The sequence below is a fragment of the Balaenoptera physalus genome (assembly GCF_965194825.1).
Source record: "Balaenoptera physalus genome assembly, chromosome: 15".
Lineage (NCBI taxonomy): Eukaryota > Metazoa > Chordata > Mammalia > Artiodactyla > Balaenopteridae > Balaenoptera > Balaenoptera physalus.
Window position 1 is genome coordinate 62,246,941 of NC_138894.1, and position 24,607 is coordinate 62,271,547.

A 24,607-nucleotide genomic window follows, 5' to 3' on the forward strand; every position below is an offset into this window, starting at 1 on the left:
AACCACTATGGAAAACAGTATGGAGGTTCCTTAAAAAACTAAAAATAGAGCTACCATATGATCCAGCAATCCCACTCCTGGACATATATCTGGAAAAGATGAAAACTCTAATCTGAAAAGATACAGGTACCCCAATGTTCACTGAAACACTATTTACAATAGCCAAGACATGGAAGCAACCTAAGTGTTCATCAACAGATGAGTGGATAAAGAAGATGTGGGGGGTGTGTGTGTGTGTGTATACACACACACACACACATATATATATATACAGGAACATTACTCAGCCATAAAAAAAAGAATGAAATATTGCCATTTGCAGCAATATGGATGGACCTAGAGATTATCATACTAAGTGAAGTCAGAGAAAGACAAATATTATGATATCACTTATATGTGGAATCTAAAAAATAATACAAATGAATCTATTTACAAAACAGAAACAGACACACAGACATAGAAAACAAACTTATGGTTACCAAAGGGGAAAGGGAATGGGGGGGGAGATAAATCAGGACTATGGGATTAACAGATAGACACTACAATATACAAAATAGATAAGCAACAAGGATTTACTGTATGACACAGTGAACAGTACTCAATATTCAATATTTGTAATAACCTATAATGGAAAAGAATCTGAAAAAGAATATATATATATATATTCTGTATATACATACACAGACACACACATATATATAACAGAAGCACTTTGCTGTACACCTGAAACTAACACAATATTGTAAATCAACTATACTTCAAAACAAAACAAAAAAAACCCCAAAGTATATAACCCAGAAGGTTTGATTCTTTTTGATATACTCTGAAAACACAAAATAAATTATTTTGTTTAGAAAGTGATTTCCATGGAAACATCCTATTAAGATTTCCTCCCAAAAGACTGAACAAGTCCATCTATTTCACAGTTTGATTTAATTTTTCTGGTTTTTTTATGTTGATCAAAGCCATAAATACACATTGTGTCAACCAGTTTCATAAGATTTTTTAATAAAATAATTGTACTCTCTTGGTCAATGCTCTTATTATTTCCTTACGTGTTCTAAATAACATGCTTCTATTTCTCTTGACTTCTTCAGTTTAGTGATTTCCTACTTACTTCCTTTACGGAGAATGAAGATTTAGCTCTTTGATCTCCTTGCCATCAACACAGGTACACTCCCATTCTTCCAATATGTTTATATCTTACCTTTGGTTAAATCACTGTTCTTTATTAGTATTATTGTGACTATGTATGATAGTCAAAGAGGAACCACGTAGTAGACTATGGTTACTTTTTCCTTTGCTATGTAACTTTTTTCCCTAAACTGTCTTGTTCTTTTATTTACTTAGCTTTCTATGAACTTAACACTGTCTAAATCATCTCTCAAGATGCTCATTCACATCTAATTTTCCACCAATTTCATCTTCCTGAAGCTGCTCCTAAAGCCTCTGACCTGTGTCAATACAGACTGGCTCCTCTTTCTGCCTGGGCACTGCTGTCTTCTTGGGAAGGCCTTTCAACTTCCTCCCACATTGAATCTCCTATTTACTATATCTTATGCTTTCCTCTCTTTTGGTTTACTTCTTCCTTTTAATGGAGCATATCCTTCTGGAGATACCTCAGAAAGGTTACCGGACCCCGCATGTCTTAAAAATCTCTTTATTCTACCTTCAGATAAAATTCATAACTGGCCTCAGTACAGAATTCCGAGTTTGATGTCACTTTCCTTCAGAATTTTGAATGCATTTTTTCATTATCTCCTAACTTCTAGCGTTGCTTTTGAGAAGTCCAAGCCATTCTAATTCCTGATCCTTTGTATGTGACATGTTTTTTCTCTTGGAAAGCTTGAAGAATCTTTTCTTTGGTCTATATATTCTGAACTTTCATGATGATGTGCCTTGGAGTGGAACTATTTTTATCTGTTGTGCAAGGCACTTGGTAGACCCTCTCAATCTGGAATCTTGCATCCTTCAAACCTGGGAAACCTCTGTGCATCATTTCACTGATATTCTCCCCTCTAGATTTCCTGTTATCCAGAGCTTGGACATAGTGGACTGGTCCTCTAAATTTCTCTTTTCTCTCCTGTGTTCCATCTCTTCAACATCTTTCTCTGCTTCCCAGGAACTTACCTTAAGTTTATATCCCAAACTCTTTATTAAATTGACTAATTTCTTCTATCATGATTTTAATTTTTTGAGGGTTCTTTTTATTTCCTGAATATTCCTTGTTTCATGGATGCAATATCTTTTCTCTCTGGGAATATTAAATGATAGGATTTTATTTGTTTTGTTTCTTTTTTCCCTGCATAGGCGATATTGGTTTTTTCTGATTGGTTGTTCTCTATCTTCCATGTTAGAGGCCTTCATCAGATGTCTGGTCATTCATGAGATGCCCACTGATGTTTAAAGGTAAGGAACTAAAAAGCTGACTAGAAGCTTTTACACATATATGGAGCTTGCTGATCATGAACTTTAATATTAGGTGATCTGGCTAGACTTTCTGTTGGAGAACCACTGATGTCAGCATTATTACCTCCTTCCACCTGGGCTGATAAGATTGCCCAGAGACTTTCAATCTCCTCCTGTAGAATTGGCTGCCAGCATTTTAGGAACCATGTAGGAGAAGAAGGCTGGGAGTGGGAGGACAAGTTCACCATTAAATATACATATTTCACTTAATTCTCTTGTTTTTGGTGAAGCAGAGTGACAGAAACCACAGCCTAGAATAAGGATTGGAGGGTCCTGAACTTCTCCCCTGGGAGCTGAATGCCCTGCACAACCCTGTAAAGACCTACAGGGGGGGCTTCCCTGGTGGCGCAGTGGTTGAGAATCTGCCTGCCAATGCAGGGGACACGGGTTCGAGCCCTGGTCTGGGAGGATCCCACATGCCGCGGAGCAACTAAGCCCGTGAGCCACAACTACTGAGCCTGCGCGTCTGGAGCCTGTGCTCCGCAACGGGAGAGGCCGCGACAGTGAGAGGCCCGCGCACCGCGATGAAGAGTGGCCCCCGCTCGCCACAACTGGAGAAAGCCCTCGCACAGAAATGAAGACCCAACACAGCCAAAAATAAATAAATAAATAAATAAATTATAAAAAATAAATAAATAAATAAATTTATAAAAAAAATAATAAAAGACCTACAGGGGGAAGTGAGTGTGGGGCTGGGAATAGTGGGTATTAATGGAAAACACGTGGCCCTTAGAGTCAACTAACTCCCTGAAACCTTCTCACTTATCCCCGTGTGCCGAATATGCAGCAGCTAAGCATTTACTTCTGTTAAAAAACTGAAATGTTCTTCTCTTATAATGCTGAATAAATTGCTCGGAGGGCTCTAGTCCAACAACTGTGGCATTTATGGGCTCATGGTGTAATAAGCCGTCTCCCACCACTCATTCTAAAGCAAACATTGACAGTTGACCAGCACTGACTATTTATACACAATTGTTGGTCAGCTTTTCAGATATCTCATTCTTAAATATAAATGGACCACCAAAGATCATCAGACATTTGAGAAAAGCCTGCAACCTGAAAACAAACAAACAAACATACAAGTGGAAAATAATCTCAGAGGAAAGAAAAATAATTCAGGGAAGAGAACTTTTAAAAAATTAGAATTAGTGTTCAGGAACCAGGAATTTTCAAATACATTATTTCACAGTCACGTCATAAGACAGAAATCATTATTCCCATTATAAAGATTGGGAAATTGGTGTTTCGAATGAGTATGCCTTGTGTAAGCTAATGTTCCCAGCTAGTGACATGGCTGGGATGTGAGTCTTCATGTTCAGATTCCCTACTGCTCTTTTAGTTGAACCACAGCAGCTTTGGTATTTATAAACTCCACACACAGTGTATAGTTCTACAGAACCATATGGAGATCAGTCCCAAATACGTGAAACCACAAAATCTTTGGCTGGAAAGCATTTGTCTTTATTTTTGTCCCTTGCATGCTATTCTTTTGGCCTAGGAATCTTTTATTGGTAAATTAAAATCATTAACATTCATAATAGGAACAACTTTAAGTTGCATGTTCTCAAGAAACCTATTGCAGAAGGAAACACAGGGACAGAGGTATGACCAAGAGAGGCCAAATTTAGAATTTGAGATTCTAACCAAATTCTACCTAAGTAGTCTCTCCCCAGATTTGGGGTTTATTATTTACTTACATAACATTGGTTGCGGCAGGAGTCACGAATACCCCATAACAGAAACTCAATAAATGTGTGTTGAACAAATAAAAGAAAGGAAAAAAAAAATGAATGAATGGATGAAGGTTTCAACTCTTTCCAAATAATTATTTAAAAGCAAAGATATATATATATATATATATATATATATATATATATATATTTTTTTTTTTTTTTTTTTTTTTTTTTTAAGCGGGGGCCACTCTTCATTGCGGTGCGCAGGCCTCTCACTATCGCGGCCTCTCTTGTTGCGGAGCATAGGCTCCAGACGCGCAGGCTCAGTAGTTGTGGCTCACGGGCCCAGTTGCTCCGCGGCATGTGGGATCCTCCCAGAGCAGGGCTCGAACCCGCGTCCCCTGCATTAGCAGGCAGATTCTCAACCACTGCGCCACCAGGGAAGCCCACAAAGATACATTTTGATAAAAGAAAATCACTATATTTTCATCTATGTTAAACATCATAAATACCAAACATTTCACACTGCATAAATGTAAATACACATTAAGTATATCCAATAAAGTTTAGAACACTTTAAAATCAGTTTAGGGACTTCCCTGGTGGCACAGTGGTTGAGAATCCGCCTGCCAATGCAGGGGCCACGGGTTCAATCCCTGGTCCAGGAAGATTCCACATGCCGCAGAGCAACTAAGCCCGTGTGCCACAACTACTAAGCCTGCACTCTAGAGCCCGCGAGCCACAACTACTGAGCCCACGCGCCTAGAGCCTGTGCTCCGCAACAAGAGAAGCCACCGCAATGAGAAGCCCATGCACTGCAACAAAAGAGTAGCCCCGGCTCACCGCAACTAAAGAAAGTCCGTGCTCAGCAACAAAAACCCAACGCGGCCAAAAATAAATTAATTAAAAAAAAAATCAGTTTAAACATAAGCATAGGACGAAAAGCAATACTTTGTTTTTTGAGTGACTGTTTTTATAATCATTCAAACTGCGCAATAACTTTGCAAAATACTAAAAATGAAAAAAAAGCAATGCAGGAAATACCCATGTACGTTTTTACTTTCACAATGTAGACTGTCATGTAAAGCTTGGGTCAATTCCACAGCCAATCCATACTAAGTCAGTAAAAGAAGCCTGAAATGATCCATATCAGGCTTTGGACAAAAATAAGTCTTTTATGAACAGGCCACTAATACAATAATAAAATGAAGAAGCAAATTCTAAGCCTGGTGCTTTGATTTACCACAGTGAAGTGCCCTCTGTAGCCAGTGTGAACACAGCAGCAAGTGGCAGAGGGAAATCTGCCACTGGTCCAGATTTTACATATATATATATATATATATATACACACACACACACACACACACACACACACACACACACACACATACATAACACCACCATACATAACACTCAGTGATCTCATTGTTCCATGCATTGTATACAGATAAACTTATTTAATGAATTGGTTACTACAGGCAGAATACTTTAGAACCTTCAAACTCATTGATGTGGACAGAAATTCCTCATTAAGTATCTCTCTTCTTGATTTTTCCCCATAGAACCCATGAAAGACACTATCACCATTTAAAAATTTTGTTATTAAAAATAATATCCTGCGCTTCCCTGGTGGCGCAGTGGCTGAGAATCTGCCTGCCAATGCAGGGGACACGGGTTCGAGCCCTGGTCTGGGAAGATCCCACATGCCGCGGAGCAACTAGGCCCGTGAGCCACAACTACTGAGCCTGCACCGTCTGGAGCCTGTGCTCCGCAACAAGAGAGGCCGCAATAGTGAGAGGCCCGTGCACTGCGATGAAGAGTGGCCCCCGCTTGCCACAACTAGAGAAAGCCCTCACACAGAAACGAAGACCCAACACAGCCATAAATAATAAATAAATTAATTAATTAAAAAAAAATACTAACGGTTTGTGTATCTATTCAAGCTCCTTATAAAATAAAAAATAATAATAATATCCTCAGTCAATAGCCCAAAAATGAAATTTAAATTAGCCTGAAAAATCTAATTATTAGTATATGTATAATTTTCACTGGGCACTGTGAAATATTAGGTGGGGCAAAAGATTAACAGGGCATGTGTGGTTTAAATAGGGCAATCACGGTGGTGACTGGACCGTTACATGAAAGCAAATACAATGCTATCCACATACTCCTTATTCCTAGACGAGAATCCTAGACCACCTCAGGGGAATCATATTCACAAGAGGAAGGTCAAGTGGCAGGAACTGCCAGACATAAATGCTGTATCAGGTAAAGGCAGCATTAGGTTATGTGGTCCATGCTGATGCCCAAAGGGAAAATTCTTCATATTTTTCACCTTTTCCTTTTCACTGAAAATCTAACCCATAGGAAATAACATTCACTTCAACTGAAAAAGAAACTTTCCCTTTCCCTCCCTGACTCCGAAAATGAACCAGTAATACTGTAAAGTAGGAAAATTACTTAAATCTCAGCTTCCCTAAAGAGTTTATGTTTGGCATACTAGAGATATTTCCAACACCATTCCTTAAATTCCTCTAAAGACCTCTCCCACTTACAGCAGGATTTGCCCAAGACTTCAATAAGGCCTTTTTCTTCACAAGCTTCAATATTCGAAGTTACTTGGAAATTGTAATGGAAAAAGCAAATAGGTGAAAAAAATAGTTTTAAAAAAATCCCACGTAATCTCCTAATCCATCTCCAAAAATATACAACGTATATATAATTGAAAGCCATCTTGAATTATAAAAACACTCTGAGATCCTCTCATACATTTTTCCTAAAAAAATTCAGAAAGATGTCTCCCATCAATCTACAATTACATTAGTTTAAGTCATCTCCTTGTACACTTAACCAGTGTGTCCAGTCAGAAAGATACAGGAAAATAATAATGAATTACTTCTTTGTGCCAGGCACTCTTTTAGCTGCATCACAAAAAAAGCGTTAAGTATCTAAGGTTTCATGCCAACTCTGCTATTTGCTAGCTGTGTAATACTGGGCCTACTACTCAAATGTTCTCAGTCTTAATGTCAGCATCTGTAGATTGTGGGTAATAATAGTTATGTCATAGAGTTACTGTAGGGTTGAAACTAGCTAATGGTTGTAGTCAAGGCTTAGGAACCATAGTTAGCACCTAGTGTTAGATGCCTCAAATCAGCGCCAAGAAAACAGAACTAAGAACCAGAACTGTAGCAGAAAGGAAAAGTTGTACAGAATTTCTGGCAAAGAGATGAGGAATCAAATTAATATTCTCTCAAGAATCTTCAGACTTAGGCCTGCAACCATCTGGAGGGAAGGTACGGAGAACTATTAGGAAGAAGCTTTGGGGCAGACTGGTTCTCACACAAAACTAAAGGTTACAGATGGGACCAGACTATCCTCTGGAACGCAATAGGTGACTCAAGTTGTGTTGGCACGCAGAAGCAATGCAATAGGGTTTGCTTTGAAAAATACGTAATATTATGTAAACTGTTATTACTACATGCATAAATGCATCCTAACTTACACAGACGTGTGCAGCCAAGTAGAGATGGAGTTACATGTTGTGTGGCTGAACAGAGAAGACAGAATAGGTGAGTAGGTAAGAATATCAGAGAAAGCAAAGAATGTGGTAACAAAACTATATTAGAGATGCAATATAGGGTGACAGCTAAGCATTCAAGCTCTAAAAACAAAATGCCTATTTTCAAATCTTGGCTCCACCACTTACATTTCAGCATGAACTCAGGCAAGGTAAATAAATAACTTTTATGTGCCTTAGTTTCCTCCTGTGTAAATATGAATAATATTAATAGCTACCGCATAGGGTTGTTATAAGGATTAAAAAGTTAATATATGGGCTTCCCTGGTGGCGCAGTGGTTAAGAATCCGCCTGCCAATGCAGGGGACATGGGTTCAAGCCCTGGTCCGGGAAGATCCCACATGCCGCGGAGCAACTAAGTCCGCGCACCACACCTACTGAGCCTGCACTCTAGAGCCCGTGAGCCACAACTACTAAGCCCGCGTGCCACAACTACTGAAGCCCATGTGCCTAGAGCCTGTGCTCCGCAATGAGAGAAGCCACCACAATGATAAGCCCGCACACTGCAATCAAGAGGCAACTAGAGAAAACCTGCGCACAGCACTGAAGACCCAACACAGCCAAAAATAATTTTTAAAAAAAAAGTTGATATACATAAAGCACTTAGAAGATTGCCTGGCACACAGTAAGCATCATTTTCCTAATCTGTAAAATGGGAACAATAAAACTTATTAATTCATAGGTTGTTATAAGAGCTAAATAAATCATATCTGTAAAGTGCTTAGTACATAATAAATCAATATTTGGTATTTTTATTAAAACATGGGTGGGTACCAAAAATAATTTTTAATCCCGAGAAAAATATTTCATAGTGGAAAATAACAGAAAATATCATGAAAAGTGTTATTCCCATTTGGTGTTGACTTTATTTACTGGGAAACCATGAGTAAATTTGGCATGCTTATCCTCTTTCCACTGTATGAAACACATCTGAATCATTCCATCTCTGAGATCTGTCAAAGGATTTCAGACAGATACAAATTACGGAAGACAAAAAAGAAGAAGAAGAAGAAGGAGAAGGAGGAGAAGGAGAAGAAGAAAAAGAAACCACAAATAAAACAGCAATTCTGAAATAATATTCCTCTCAATATTCACTCACTGACAGAAAAGAAAATTTAATAACATAAATTAATCACCAAAAAACTATTCACAATTTTACTTACAGAGAAAACGACACTTTCAAAATTTACAAAATGGGCACTCATAATGAAATTTGTTACGATAAGCCTTCTGAAGAACAAAACAAATGTTGGCATTAAATTAAGAATTTAAAAGTCAATTAATTGGAACCCAAATAAGCATAACTTCTTATAAAGTCCATAATGAAACCAAAAGAGTAAGTAGTCAACGGAACCAAGAAAATTTTGAGGAGGCTGTGGTCAACAGCGGGCCAACTGTTGAGAGGCTAAGGCACCTGGGATACCTGGGAAGTGTCCAGTGAGGTTTAGTGGCAAGGTTATAATTGGTGATATTGACAAAATCATTGCATAGGGGATTGGGATTGTGGAAAATAGCAGATAAATCACAGTACAACCTGGGAAATGATTTTTTTTCTTTTCTTTTTTTTTTAAATCATGAAACAGCTTTATTGAGAGGTAGGCATCATGTAACCTAAGGATTTGTATCTATCTATCTATATATATATTTTTTAACATCTTTATTGGAGTATAATTGCTTTACAATGGTGTGTTAGTTTCTGCTTTATAACAAAGTGAATCAGCTATACATATATATATATCCCCATATCTCTTCCCTCTTGCATCTCCCTCCCTCCCACCCTCCCTATCCCACACCTCTAGGTGGTCACAAAGCACCAAGCTGATCTCCCTGTGCTATGCGGCTGCTTTCCACTAGCTATCTATTTTACATTTGGTAGTGTATATATGTCCATGCCACTCTCTCACTTCATCCCAGCTTACCCTTCCCCCTCCCCGTGTCCTCAAGTCCATTCTCTATGTCTGTGTCGTTATTTCTGTCCTGCCACTAGGTTCATGAGAACCTTTCTTTTTTTTTTTAGATTCCATATATATGTGTTAGCATACAGTATTTGTTTTTCTCTTTCTGACTTACTTCACTCTGTATGACAGTCTCTAGGTCCATCTACCTCACTACAAATAACTCAATTTCGTTTCTTTTTTTTTTTTAATTTATTTTTGGCTGTGTTGGGTCTTCATTTCTGTGTGAGGGCTTTCTCCAGTTGCGGCAAGCAGGGGCCGCTCTTCATCGCAGTGCGCGGTCCTCTCACTATCGCGGCCTCTCTTGTTGCGGAGCACAGGCTCCAGACGCGCAGGCTCAGTAGTTGTGGCTCACGGGCCCAGTTGCTCCGCGGCATGTGGGATCCTCCCAGAGCAGGGCTCGAACCCGTGTCCCCTGCATTGGCAGGCAGACTCTCAACCACTGCACCACCAGGGAAGCCCAATTTCGTTTCTTTTTATGGTTGAGTAATATTCCATTGTATATATGTGCCACATCTTCTTTATCCATTCATCTGTCAATGGACACTTAGGTTGCTTCCATGTCCTGGCTATTGTAAATAGTGCTGCAATGAACATTGTGGTACATGACTCTTTTTGAATTATGGTTTTCTCAGGGTATATGCCCAGTAGTGGGATTGCTGGGTCGTATGGTAGTTCTATTTTTAGTTTTTTAAGGAACCTCCATACTGTTCTCCATAGTGGCTGTATCAATTTACATTCCCACCAACAGTACAAGAGGGTTCCCTTTTCTCCACACCCTCTCCAGCATTTATTGTTTGTAGATTTTTTGATGATGGCCATTCCGACTGGTGTGAGGTGATACCTCATTGTAGTTTTGATTTGGGATATGATTTTTATAGAGAGAGGAGCAAAAGACAAAGCATGAGTCACTAACTTTGAGTTAGGATAAACTTCTCCAACTTGGAGATATTCAAACTGGGAATTTTTTTTCAAGTTATAATTTTTATTCTAATAGTGATAAATACAGAAAATTGATATTGGGGATTCATTCCACAAAGCCTATTACTGGGTCACCCTATGGCCCAAAGTGAGTAGGATAACTTTAATCTTTCCATCTAACAGCTGTTAATACACAAAAATTTAAGATGATACATATGAAAGGTTAAACCGAACGATGTTTTACTGGATTTTACTACAATTCTTCTGTGATAAGAGACTCTTGGCTAGCAATGAAAGTAAGATTTAACACAATTTTTGGAGATGTTAAAAATCTCCAAAAGGATTTTTCTCCACCCTAAAAGGATTATGCAGACTAGAGTTTAAGAAACCACCTATAAATTCTTCTGATCAGTTCTGAATGACCATTAATACCATTTATCCATCCATCCAGACAGCACTGTCCAACAGAAATATAATGTGAGTTGCATATATAATTTAAAATTTTCTAGTACCCATATTTAAAAAGTTTAAAAAAGGTAAAATTAATTTTACTATTTTCCATTTAATCTAATATCCAAAATATTATCATTTCAACATGTAATCAATATAAAATTATTGCTTAGGTATTTCACATTCTTTTTTTCATACTAAATCTTTGAAATCCGGTGTGTATTTTACATTTCCAGCACATCTCAATTTGAACCAGCCTAATTTCCAGTGTTCACCAGCCACTTGAGGCTAGTGCCTGCCACATTGGACAGTGCAGGTCTAGAATCCAAGTTTTCTGGAAATAGGAACATGCACTGTCTCATTCACATATGTAACTGCAGCATTAAGAACAGTGTCTGGCACAAAATCAGCCCTCAATGAATATTTGTTGAATGAATAAACAAACGAATTAATCTATCAGTTTTATACACATATATTCTTTAAAAATCTTATGACATAAATGAAATTTTAATTACATGATCGGAACTATTAATGGAAGCATAGAATTATATTAATTCAATTCTATAGTTTAATGATACATAGTCAACACAAATTCCTAAATAGGTGTATACTTCCAAATACAGTATAAACACATTTTACTATCAACAGGGAACGAACAATAATCACTTTAAAGATGATTTTCCTAAATATTTAGTAGATCAAAATGTTGTCACACTACTCTAGTAAAATCAAGTAAATTATAGCTGTTCTCTCTGGAATGAATGAACTCCACATTCATCAAATACACACAATTCTTACACAGCCCACTAGTATTTGCAAAGAAGTGTTTTTTGTCTTAATGTCCAATCCATTCTAAAACTGGCAAAATACCCTGAGAAAAGCATAATTCAAAAAGAGACGTGTACCACAATGTTCATTGCAGCACTATTTACAATAGCCGGGACACGGAACCAACCTAAATGTCCATCAACAGATGAATGGATAAAGAAGATGTGGCACATATATACAATGGAATATTACTCAGCCATAAAAAGAAACGAAATTGAGTTATTTGTAGTGAGGTGGATGGACCTAGAGTCTGTCATACAGAGTGAAGTAAGTCAGAAAGAGAAAAACAAATACCGTATGCTAACACGTATACATGGACTCTAAAAATAAAAAAAGGTACTGATGAACCTAGTTGCAGGGCAGGAATAAAGATGTAGACATAGAGAATGGGCTTGAGGACACGGGGTGGGAGGGGGAAGCTGGGGCCAAGTGAGAGTAGCATCGACATATATACACTACCAAATGTAAAACAGATAGCTAGTGGAAGCAGCAGCATAGCACAGGGAGATCAGCTCAGTGCTCTGTGATGACCTAGGGGGTGGCATAGGGAGGGTGGGAGGGAGGCTCAAGAGGGAGGGGACATGGGTCATATGCATGCATATGGCTGATTCACTTTGGTGTACAACAGAAACTAACAGTATTGTGAAGCAATTATACTCCAATAAAGATCTAAAAAAAATAAAACTGGCAAAAGAATATGCCAAATATAGCTTCAGATCCCTGACAAAACGTTAAATTACATTCATTATTTTTAAAATGTTTACCCTAGCCTAAAGTACTGAGATTATTTAATATAAATGAAATGGGCCCCAAATAGCTGATGTTTACTAACAAAGGTGAGGGAGAAAAGCTTACCTTCTCTGCTAAGAGCTCTCGTATCTTGCTCGCTTGAACTCTAAATTTCATGAGCTGGGACTCTAGGGCTACACATCGTTCTTTCCAATCTACTGGTCCTTCTGTCTCAGAAAGCTCTGCCATATTTATTCTAGGAAAGAAAGCATTCAAATGGCATAATATCAATTAGCGTTCAGGATAATTCATTAAATCACTGAAAACACATATTCTAGTCACCATCTAACAATATCTAGACGCAAGTTTTGAATTCTAAGATAAATTCCAGAACTGGTGATAGCTCATGGAAAGGACTTAGGGGAGACAAGAGGCCAGGGTTGGAGGCCCAACTGGGTTACATAAACTTTCTGTTTAACTTAACCTTTCCATGTCTCAGCTTATCCAATCTAGAAAAAAGGGGGAATGCGGCAATAACACACCATTCTTCTCACGGGTAGGTTGTAAGCAACAAATTAAATACTGCTGTTCTTAACAACACTTTGGACAATATAACAGCACCACACAAACAGAGTACTGTCATTATTTTAGCTCTGCCTAACAGTTGAGGTAAGATTTTTTAAATCTGTCAGTTCGTAATTTTACCATGTTCTTAAACTTACAGAATTATTACAGTTTTGATTCAATTGGTAGCATCATAGAATAACCTAAAGAAACTTCATATCAGTGCTACAATTATGGCTTAGACTTATAATTATTACTTACCACCACCCTATATTTGTCCAGGTCCAGGTTGTCTTTCAAACTAAAACTCCTTCGGCATATTTAACTGGGCAAAGTATTACGACCCTGGACAAGTTTAGATAATTTTTATTTGGTGTAAGAAGAGAAAACATATAAACATGAAATTTAGAATCACCTACATTAAGTAAATCTGGTTCAGTGTTTTCCATGATGCTAACCTTCCTTTTGGAGGAGATTAATCCCAGGGAGAAGCACGGTAAGGGGGAAGCCAAGAGGCAGGGGAACTGGTTTTGAAATTCTAAAGTGCAAAAAACTATTGCTCGACTTTGGAAGCACAATTATTTCTAGCTCTGGGATTCATAAAAGTAGGTTTAAATGTTTGTTAATGTTTCATCAGGCTATTTTCATAAATGGCTTGATAATGTATTTCTGAATTGCCCTTGCTATGAACTGACAAAATCTGCATTAGGAGTGGCTCTTCAGGAGAAGCCAAGTCTTAGTCATAGAATATATGTGACAGCAAAACTCTCAGAACCCCAGGATAGAACTGCAGTTGAAGCGTATTATTCTGTTCTTTTGTTTTACAAAAATATGTCTCCCTCACAAATTAACCAAGTTTATTTTCCCAATATTTAGTGTAATATAACCCCTTCTTAAACCTATACCAGTTTTTTAAATCTGCAAAAGATTATTTTCCTAGCATAAATATTGATTTGTGCTTAGATCAGTTTTCACATTAATACTTACATTATCACTCAATAATTTAGAAATAAATATAAGCAAAGTTATTCTACAAAGGCTACAACTTTATTAAGAGCTCCCCAACCATCTCAAAGCCTCCACATGCTCCTAAATTCTAGCCATAATTTAAGGGAAACTTATTGTAGAGCTAGAAATTGTTCTCTTCATTTCTTCGTTTTCACAGATGCCCCACCCCACTGTTTTATGAGTTTTTCCTAAGGATATTAGCCTTGTTAATGACCTTTTTTTCATTACTCACATCAGCATTTACTATTAATGATTTAGAAGTAAATAAGGTAGTTTGTCAGTCACAAACTTTTTCTCAATTCTACTGCTATTTCATTTCTCTCCTCATTAGCTTTAGAGTGGACAAGGAAGAAAATACAGACAAAATATTAAAAATAAAAAGCAGTCCTGAAATGGACATCCTTAAGTCTTGAACCATTCATAGCACTGCACAGAAATATAGGGACACTCCTCTATCTTAAGCAACAAGAAGAGTCTATTTCATGTTGGTTAATTTTTGCACTACATTTAAAATAACCTGTTTATGTTCTACTGTAAAATTTCTACAGTTTTAAAAATAACATAGTTTTCAACAAATGAAAATCAATGTAATGAACCATATGAATAGAATAAAAAACAAAAACCATATGATCATTTCAACAGATGCAGAAAAAAACATTCAACAAAATCTAACACCCTTTTATGATAAAAACATTCAACAAACTAGCAATAGGAGTGAACTTCCTCAACCTGATAAAAAGCATCCATGAAAGCCCACAGCTTATATCACACTTAATGGTAAATGACTGATCCGCCTAAGATCAGAAACAACATAAGGATGTCTGCTCTCGCCACTTCTATTCAATGTCATACTGGAGGGTCTGGCCAGCACCAGAAAATAAAATAGAAAGCGCACAGATTGGAAAGGAAAATCTAAAACTATTTCTATTTTAAGATGTCATGGTCTTATTCATAGGAAATTCTAAGGAATCCATTAAAAAAAACTATTAGAACTATTTGAGTTCAGCAAAGTTTCAGGAAACCAGATCAATATACAAAAATCAATTGTTTTTCTTTATACTTGCAAGGAAACTCCAGAAATGAAATCAAGAATATATTCCATTTACAATAGCATCAAAAAGAATTAAATACTTAGGAGTAAATTTAACAAAAGAAGTATAAGATTTGTACTCTGAAAACTACAAAACATCATTGATCAAGATGAAAAAAAAATTAATTACAAAACATCATTGAAAGAAATTAAAGAAGACCTAAATAAATGGAAGACATCGCACATTCATGGATTGAAAGACTTAATACTGTGAGGATGGCAACACTTGCAAATGGATATACACATTCAATACAATGCCTATCAAAATTCCAACTGTATTTTTTTGCAGAAACTGACAAGCTGATCCTATAATTCATACGGAAATTCAGGGAACCCAGAATAGCCAAAACAATCTTAAAAAGTTGTACAACTCACACACTCAATTTCAAAAATTACTACGAAGCTACAGTAATCAAGACTGTGTGGTACTGGCATAAAGACAGACATATATATAGATCAGTGGAATAAAATTATGAGTACAGAAATAAGGAAATAAGAAATAAGGATGGGGGGCAAAATAGGTGAAGGGGATCCAGTGGTACAAACCTCTTATATTAATTATATAATAAATAAGTCACAGGGATGTAACATACAGCATAAGGAATATGGTCAATGTACTAATTTTGTACGGGGACAGATGGTCACTAGACTTATCGTGGTGATCATTTCATAATGTATGCAAACATTAAATCATTATGTAGTATACCTGAAATTAACATAACATTGTACATCAACTATATTTCAATTAAAAATATCTGTAACAACCCTACTTCCAAATAAGATCACATTTTGAGATACTAGGTGTTAGAAATGCAACACATCCTTTGTGGTGGGGGGGGCAGCTATTCAATCCATTAAAAAAAGTACAGAAATAAAACCTCACATTTAGAGCGAACTGATTTTTGACAAGGTGAAAGGAATAGTTTTTTTTTAATAAATGGTGCTAGACAACTAGATATCCACACGCCAAAGAATGAATTTGGACCCCGGCTGCATACCATATACAAAAATTAACCCCAAATGGATCAAAGACCTAGACGTAAGAGCCTAAGCTCTAAACTCATAGTAGATTAAATAGGCATAAGTCTTTGTGACCTTGAATAGACGATAGTTTCTTAGATATGACATCTAAAGCATAAGTAATCAAAGAAAAAATAGGTAAATTTAACCTAAAAAGAAAAACTTTTGTGCTTCAAAGGACACAATCAAGAAAGTGAAAAGATAACCCACAGAATGGGAAGAAATATTAACCAATCACATTATCTGATAAGGGACTTTTATCCAGATTATATAAAGGACTCTTACAACTCAACAGTAAAAAATCCAGTTAAAAAGTAGGCAAAGGATCTAAAGAGATATTTCTTTAAACAAGATGTACAAATGGACAAAAAGCACAAGAAAAAATGCTCAACATCATTAGCTATAAGGGAAAATGCAAATCAAAACCACAATGACTTCCCACTGCATACTAAATAGGATGGTTATAATAAAAAAGACATGTAATAAGTGTTGGTGAGGATGTAGAGAAATCTGAACTCTTATACACTGCTGTTGAGAATGTAAAAACGGTACAGCTGCTTTGGAAAGTAGTTTAACAGCTCCTCAAAAGTTTTAACATAAAGTTACCATATGACCCAGCAACTCCAATGTTAAGTATATACCCAAGAGAACTGAATACCTAAGTCCACACCAAAACTTGTACACAAATGTTAACAGCATTATTATTCAAACAGCCAAAAAGTGGAAACAAACCAAGTGTCCATCATCAGATGAATGGATAAACAAAATGTGGTATATCCACACAATGGAATCTTATTCAGCCACAAAAAAAGGAATAAAGCACTAATACATGCTACAACAATGGATGAACCTTGAAAACATTACCCTAAGTGCCTAGTGAAAGAAGCCAGACACAAAAGGCAACATACTGTATGATTCCATTTATATAAAATAGGCAAATCCCAAGAGACAGAAAGTAGCTTAGCGGTTGCCAACAACTGTGAAGAGAGGGCAATGGTGATCAACTACTAATGGGTTTGGGGTTTCTTTCTGAAGTGATGAAAATATTCTAGAATTAGTGCTGTTGGTTGCACAACCTTGTGGATATATCAAAAACCACTGCACTGTACACTTTAAAAGGGTAACTTTCATGGTTTGTGAATTACACCTTAATTATAAAGAGCATATATTTACAAATGAGTAAAGAAAAATAACAGTTTAAGTGGATGTATATTAATAATCTATTGTTTGTGGTTATCCCTGTTGAGAATTCCACCATTAACTCGAACAATTTAGAGTTAATTGTTAATCTCAAATATGACAAGTATCAGACATATATTTTACCAAGAGTACTGTGCTATGAAAATGACACATCAAATAAATTCTGTTAAACACACCTATTCATTTCTATAGTTATACTAATTACATATTTTTACAGTGAAGTAGCAAAACCTTAAGAACATTATTGGTATTTAATGTCTGCATTCCCAGTTACTACAGTCATAATTTTAAAAATTCAAAACTACAGATTGGTTAGCTAATGGTCTATCCTGAGGTCTAGACACCTGATTTCCTCATTTCATTCTGTAATTTCAGTTAATATAAAGTAACTGCTGTGTTAATGCACCATCTTGAGTAAAGATTCTAATTTTGAACAATATCCACCATCCTTTTCCATTACTACTGATTTTACAGAGCCTAATGATAGCTTTGGGAGCTATACCACTTGCTAAATAAATATCATTTCTAGATTTTGAATTTGAAAGTAATCTAATTTTACTGCAGCGGACAGGAAAAAGTCTTGGTTTTCCAAATACCCCAGTGATTTTGGGAAACATTTACTGACACGAAATAAACTGTTTACGATTGTGGAGTGAATGCTCTTTTCTCTGAATCTTTGACTTCCTGTTTCTCTTCCAAATCCCTAAAGGGAAAGAAGAAGAAAAGAAAGAGTTCATCTACTTAGGCTTCCCCTGATGAAGCTCAAGGTAGCCACTCATTCTTTAATTCTCTCCTCTTCAGGGACAGCTTAACTTGGCCCGGTAAGAGAGAGAGAGAGAGAGAGAGAAAGAGAGAGAGAGAGTGTGTGTGTTTCTAAAGCAGAAAAGATGTCTTTCTTGACCACACTGAGGCTTGCCTTGTTTAAGCAACCTCCCAACCACCACCCAGCATCACTTGGGCAAAGCCTGCCCTTCGGTAGCACTGCTCAGAACCCGTGCTCCTCACTCCAGAGCTCCTCAGGGACACACACAGCTGTGTGGTCGAGGCTTGCGACTGGCATTTTCACAAAGAAAGCAGTGACCTGCAGGTAGCACAGAACTAGGACTTTTCCAGCGTAAATATTTCAACCTCTCTTTCCACTGCGTTTCGCACATCAAAATTTTTGGCTCAAATGTTCCATCTTTTAAAAAGTGGTCGAATAACCTGAGGGACAGCGCAGTTTCATGGTAGGTCACCTAAGGGCACTTTGACATTCTGGCAACTCAAGGTGTAGAAAATGGTTCTTTAAAGTTTTGAGAAGTTTCGCCCCCGAGATCACAGTGGGGCTCCCAAGAAGCGGAGGCCGAGCCGCAGCATCCCTAACTGCGTGGGCCACTCAGCGCGAGGACGCGCAGCAGCGCCGTGTGCCCCCCTGACTGCCCGCGCCGCGCCACAAACCCGGGCCCCGACTTTTCAAACAAAATGTCACGGGAGACCAGTGGGCGAGGAGCCGCCGGCCACCGCTCCCAGACGAGACCCCAGTCCTGGGAGCAGCAAGGGGAGCGACGTGGAGTGCGGAGGCTGCGGCGGGAGGCGTGGAGTTGAGTCCGGTGCCAGACCGCTCCATCCCCCGGTCCCGGCCCTCCGGATCAGCCCGCCGCCCCCATCCTCCGCGCGACGCGCCCACCCGGGACTGCGCGCTCTAGAGGGGGCGGGGATCCCCGGGCACCGGAGTCTCTGGGGTCGCCCTTCGGCTCCCGGCCAGACTCATCTGCCTACCTCTGCGCTGGCCCCCGGGGGCAGCACCGTTGTCCCGGGTGCGTCTGGTGCGGGTTTCCTGAGGTTCTCAGCCTGCGCCCGCCTCACACCAAGCCCAGAGCGGGCGGGGGACAGGGTACCGCCTCCTCCCCGGACTGGCGGCCGTGGTAGCCAATCAGAGACCTCATTCGCCCTCCTGACGTCACCTGGGGGTGTGGCCATGACTTTGACTCCTCCCAGTCCCTATCCCAGGAGAGAGATGTGTCCAGGAGTCTCTATCCCTGGCCTTCGGCACACTTAGAGCTCAGAGCCTGTTGTAGCGCTCACCTCCTTTCCATTCCCTCTGCCTCAACTCGGCATCCTCTTGTTTGGTGTCACAGCCTGAAGTGTCTCCTCTTACCAGTCTATCCTTCAGCCTCTTGCAAGGTTAACTGTCCTTAAGTGCGGTTTTGATGTACACCCTGACAAAGACCTTCATTGGCTTCCTTATGCTTAAGTTATCAAGAACAGATCCCTTAGTGTAGCATTCATAGCTTCCAACCTACTTTTGTCAGGTTTATTATTCACAGCTGCCCTTCACACACCTGAGACTGTTGCTGTGCACTTCCCCACCCCAGGGAAGTCCATTTGGAATATTTACCTACTATTTCCTATGTCCACCTTTAAAAGTTCTAACTATCCTCTAAGACACAGCTCAAATCATCTTCTGCATGTAACCATGCTTGTCGCCCCACCTAGCAGTAATCTCTTCTCTTGTTTCTGCTCCCTGAGCATTTACGTTTTTTTCTCCTCTTGGCACTTAGCTCATTCTGCCTGTGTACCATTCCTTATCTCCCCATTAGACTGTGAGCTCTTTGAAACCAGGGATTTGTTTTCTTTCTCTTTGTATCCTCCTCAGCACTTAGCACAGCGCAAATCGCATGAGTAAGTAAGTGATCATTTTAACATAATTGGATTTTACATCCCAAGATGGGGTCTGGAGAGGCCAATCCCAGGGTTAAAAAAAAAAGAGAGAATTCTGAATGTTATGGGTAATCCTACCCCAGGTCACAAAGCTAGGTCAGACAAATTACTCCCATTGGTTCACAGTTGGCCAATAGAAAGTGCAGGAGGCTTTTTTCAGTACAATCTTTTTTTTTTTTTTTCCTTCAGCTTATCTCACCTTATATAGAAAAAGCACAAAACAGATAAAGATTTACAAAGTTCCACAGAGGGAAGGCAATAAACGAATAAGACTAAAAGGCCAGCAAGTGAGTATCAGGCTTCCATGTTTCTTCCAGATGAGCGCTAGTTTTGGACTGGATCCCAGACTACCCCCACACATCAAATTCCTTTTGCCTTCTGTGGGAGCTGATGATGCATAGCATATGAAAAACTGTCTCCAAACAGCTTTGGCAAACAAGCAGGCTGGACTGGGTTTATTTTATAGAGCACACAGGAGTTAAATAAACAAAGTTTAAATAACTTGCAAAATTTAACACAGCAAGTCAGTAGAGACCAAAGAGCTAAGTTCAGGAGAAAGAGAAAGAATGCCAAAATAGAATCGCTTCCGTTTGTGAGTCAGAATACTAAATAGACTAAGAGAGCTGAGTGAATAAAGTCACTCACGAAAAGAAGCTTTCTAAACACGGCTGCCACTCTTGTAAGGCTCTGCCAACATTTGCTTACTGTCACCTTTTTCTAGAAACATGACAAACTGAATTTGGCTGTGGAGAACACAGTGGAACGGTATCCTGTTTCTGGCTGTGCTAAGAAAAATACATGAACAGTGGAATATTATTTAGCAATAAAAAGAAAAGTACGTTTAAATGCCACAACATGGATAAACCTTGAAAACATTATGCCAAGTGAAAGAAGCCAGTCACAAAAGACCACGTTTTGTGTGATCCCATTTACATGAAATGTGCAGAATAGGCAAATTTATAGGGACAGAAAGTAGATTAGTGGTTATGAGGGGCTGGGGAGGATAGGAGTGATGGCCAAGTGGTGGCAGCTGGGGAGTGGTGGTAATGGAAAAAAGCAATGGGCGACCAAAGCTGTGCTTTAGGAAGCTCTATCTAGTGTGCTGGAGAGAATAGCTAGAGGGAGGAACAATTAGGAGGCTAAGAGAACAGCTCAATGAAGATCTGAAGTAGGGTGATCATGGTGACAATGAAATGGAGGCCATGGTGGGAATTAGATTCTGGGTAGAACAAATAAAAATAGTAAACAAATTTGCGGCACTTACAATGCATAGGGAGCTGTTCCAAGTGCTTTAGCATATATAATCTAAGGAGAGTCCTATGATATAGGTACAATTGTTATTCCCATCTGACAGATGGGGCAATCGAGGTACACAGTTTAAATAACTGTCACAAGGTTGTACAGACATTAAGTAGCAGGACTGGGAATTCTGGCTTCACAGTCATCTCTACTGCACCTCAATTTCTTTCAAGAAATTGAATCTTCAAGTTCTGAAAACTTATTGGAGCATAGGGACGTGAGGCTCTGGGAGGCTCTGAGTAACTGGGAAATGATGGTCCCACTAACCAAAGTAGAGAAGCAAGGAGAAGAAGGAATTAGTTTAGGGGAAGAAGAATGAGATCTGGCTTGGATGAGCTGAGTGCAACCTGAAGTGCCTTTGAAATATCCAGGAGGAGAAAGCCAGCAGGAAATTAGACTGAGTTGAGGACAAAGGCTTGGGTTTGAGTATACATTTCAAGGTAATCTGCACAGAGGGGAGATTTTTGTAAATTGCAGAATGATTGCTGACCAAATAGCCACTTGGCATACTAGGAACAAGAGCAGAGAGGTTGAAGGAAGCAGGGATAAGGGAGCTGGGTAAATATTAGGAAAGAAGAGTCCGGCTCTTTAATCCAACTGCACATAAAATCCAAAAAGAAACAAGGGGAAAGGAGACACTGACCCCACTAGAATGAACATATGGCTTCTGGAACAGAGATATTGGAAACCCCAGTTCAGAAAGTAGATGTCCCAGCACTTGGGGAAATATAACAAAGACAGGGAGAAGAAGATTGGGAAAATGAAATAGGGCTTGTAGGATCAAGCTCTTACTGGCTGACTAGGGTACAAAGTGGGGTATAGGCCCAGGCACCCCAACCTGTTTACCTGCAACTCAGGAGACCAGCAAATTCTGGGCACCAAAGTGTCCCTAGAACCAGGGAGACAGACAAACAACCTGCCCCTCCTAGAGGGGTGGACAGAAAGATGGCCTGCCTGGTGTGTCCCCAGTGCCCAGGGCATAACGGCCTGTTCAGTCCTTTGGGGCTGAATGAAGGCAGCCTCACCAGGTGAGCTGGGCCGCCTCTATCACAGACTGGTGTGGGCAGCAGGTTGTAGGTGAGGCCAGGCCAAGGCCTGGAGGTGAGAGTTTAATGGGCACTGGTAAAGCCACAGAGAGAACACGGGTGCACAGAGGAAAAAGAAAAGAGCTAGGGCAGAGCTTTGCGGATCACTTTTTTATTTATTTATTTATTTATTATTTTTGGCTGTGTTGGGTCTTTGTTTCTGTGCGAGGGCTTTCTCTAGTTGCGGCGAGTGGGGGCCACTCTTCATTGCGGTGCGCGGGCCTCTCACTATCGCGGCCTCTCTTGTTGCGGAGCACAGGCTCCAGACGCACAGGCTCAGTAGTTGTGGCTCACGGGTCTAGCTGCTCCGCGGCATGTGGGATCTTCCCAGACCAGGGCTCGAACCTGTGTTCCCTGCATTGGCAGGCAGATAGATTCTCAACGCCACCAGGGAAGCCCCGGATCACTTTTTTTTTTTTTTAATTTTATTTATTTATCTATTTATTTATTTTTGGCTGAGTTGGGTCTTGTTGCTGCTCGCTGGCTTTCTCTAGTTGCGGCGAGCGGGGGCCACTCTTTGTTGTGGTGCACGGACTTCTCACTGCGGTGGCTTCTCTTGTTGTGGAGCACAGGCTCTAGGCGCTTGGGCTTCAGTAGTTGTGGCATGTGGGCTCAGTAGTTGTGGCATGCGGGCTCAGTAGTTGTGGCTCACAGGCTCTAGAGCACAGGCTCAGCAGTTGTGGCACATGGGGCTTAGTTGCTCCGCGGCATGTGGGATCCTCCCAGAGTAGGGCTCGAACCCGTGTCCCCTGCATTAGCAGGCGGATTCTTAACCACTGCGTCACCAGGGAAGCCCCCGGATCACTTATTTTAAGGTAAGTGAAAGGAGAAGCAGACCATTGAAGCAGATTGAGGGAGATAGCAATGACTTGGTCAGGACCCATGAAGTTAAAAAAAAAAAGAAAAAGAAAAAGACACTACACGTGAGAGTCACACAGGAAAACAGCGACCCAAACCATATAAAAAAACATTAAATGTGAACAGAAGATTTACTGTATTTGGGGTCATTACTTACCAGGCAGAGGCAGCTATTCTGGTCCAGATCCTCACTACAGCTAATAACTAAAACTTTTCCCTCTCTCTTTTTACAGTGCATAAAGGGACAGCTTAAGCCAGAAGTAAAGGAACAGAAAACACAGCAAAACTGACCACAACATCCCCTGACAATGACAATTAGAGAAAAGACACATTATAAGGACATTATTATGTGCCTTGGGATAACTGTAAAATTATTGCCTATGGAATATAGTATGGATGTTTCAGAAAACCTGGCAGGGTGACTGAACAGGTATTTGATTGCCACTGAATGAAGTACAGCCTAATGTGTTTGATGGGTATTGGAAGCTTGCATGGAGCATTTATTTGAAGGATAGCAGATACATAGCAGGAAAATCCTAAGAGTTGAGGTGAGAAGGATTGGGCAGATGGAGCAAGGGAAATGCAAAAATGAGAGAGGGCTATATGTAGAAACAGAAGAGAGGCAGTGTCTCACTGAATTCAAGAAGTGGGTTCGCTTTGAGCCTAGCTGAAATAATGTGAGATGGCTTGGCAACAGCATTTTGAACCAACAATTGAATCAAAGTAATTACCTGCATTCTTGTTTTCAATAAGCCTTTTCCTTTTCTTAACCAAATTCATATGGTGGCCCGGGGCTTTGAACTTTAGTGCTGTCACCCTGTTACTTATGCAAATCAATACAAAAACTTTTTTAAAAAGTTCCCCATAGTCACTTTTGTCTTATACTGTTTCCTGATTATGAAAGCAATATAAATTAATTTTCTTTGGAAAATATAGAAAGATGTAACAAAGAAAACTAAAATTACCCACCATCCATCATCAGCCTTTTTCTCTTTTTCTCTCATCATCAAACTTTTCCTGTAATGATAGTCCCTAATAAGATTATGCTGAATTTATACTTTTTAATCTTTTACACTTAAGATTTTATTGTGAGCATTTTCTCTTTTTTAAAATTTTTATTTTATATTGGAGTATAGTTGATTTAAAATGTTGTGTTAGTTTCAGGTATACAGCAAAGTGAT

The 24,607-nt window shown here is 39.2% G+C and overlaps 1 protein-coding gene across 4 annotated transcripts in view; it reads right to left on the reverse strand.

Annotated features, from left to right (window-relative positions):
- The window catches only part of PLEKHH2 (pleckstrin homology, MyTH4 and FERM domain containing H2), a 119,223-nt gene extending 96,297 nt beyond the window's left edge, over positions 1 to 22,926 (reverse strand). For 3 of the 4 annotated variants that reach the window (XR_014254269.1, XM_082427639.1, XM_082427640.1), the window contains exons 1-2: positions 19,243 to 22,926; positions 12,729 to 12,858 (exon numbers count right to left, since the gene is read on the reverse strand). Coding sequence is in view for 3 of the 4 variants with exons in the window: in XM_082427639.1 (XP_082283765.1) it covers positions 12,729 to 12,851 (123 nt within the window). In the remaining variant the exon portion in view is untranslated. The remainder of the gene's footprint in view (positions 1 to 12,728; positions 12,859 to 19,242) is intronic. The other variant, XM_082427638.1, reaches the window with a different exon arrangement.
- Positions 22,927 to 24,607: the final 1,681 nt, after the last annotated feature.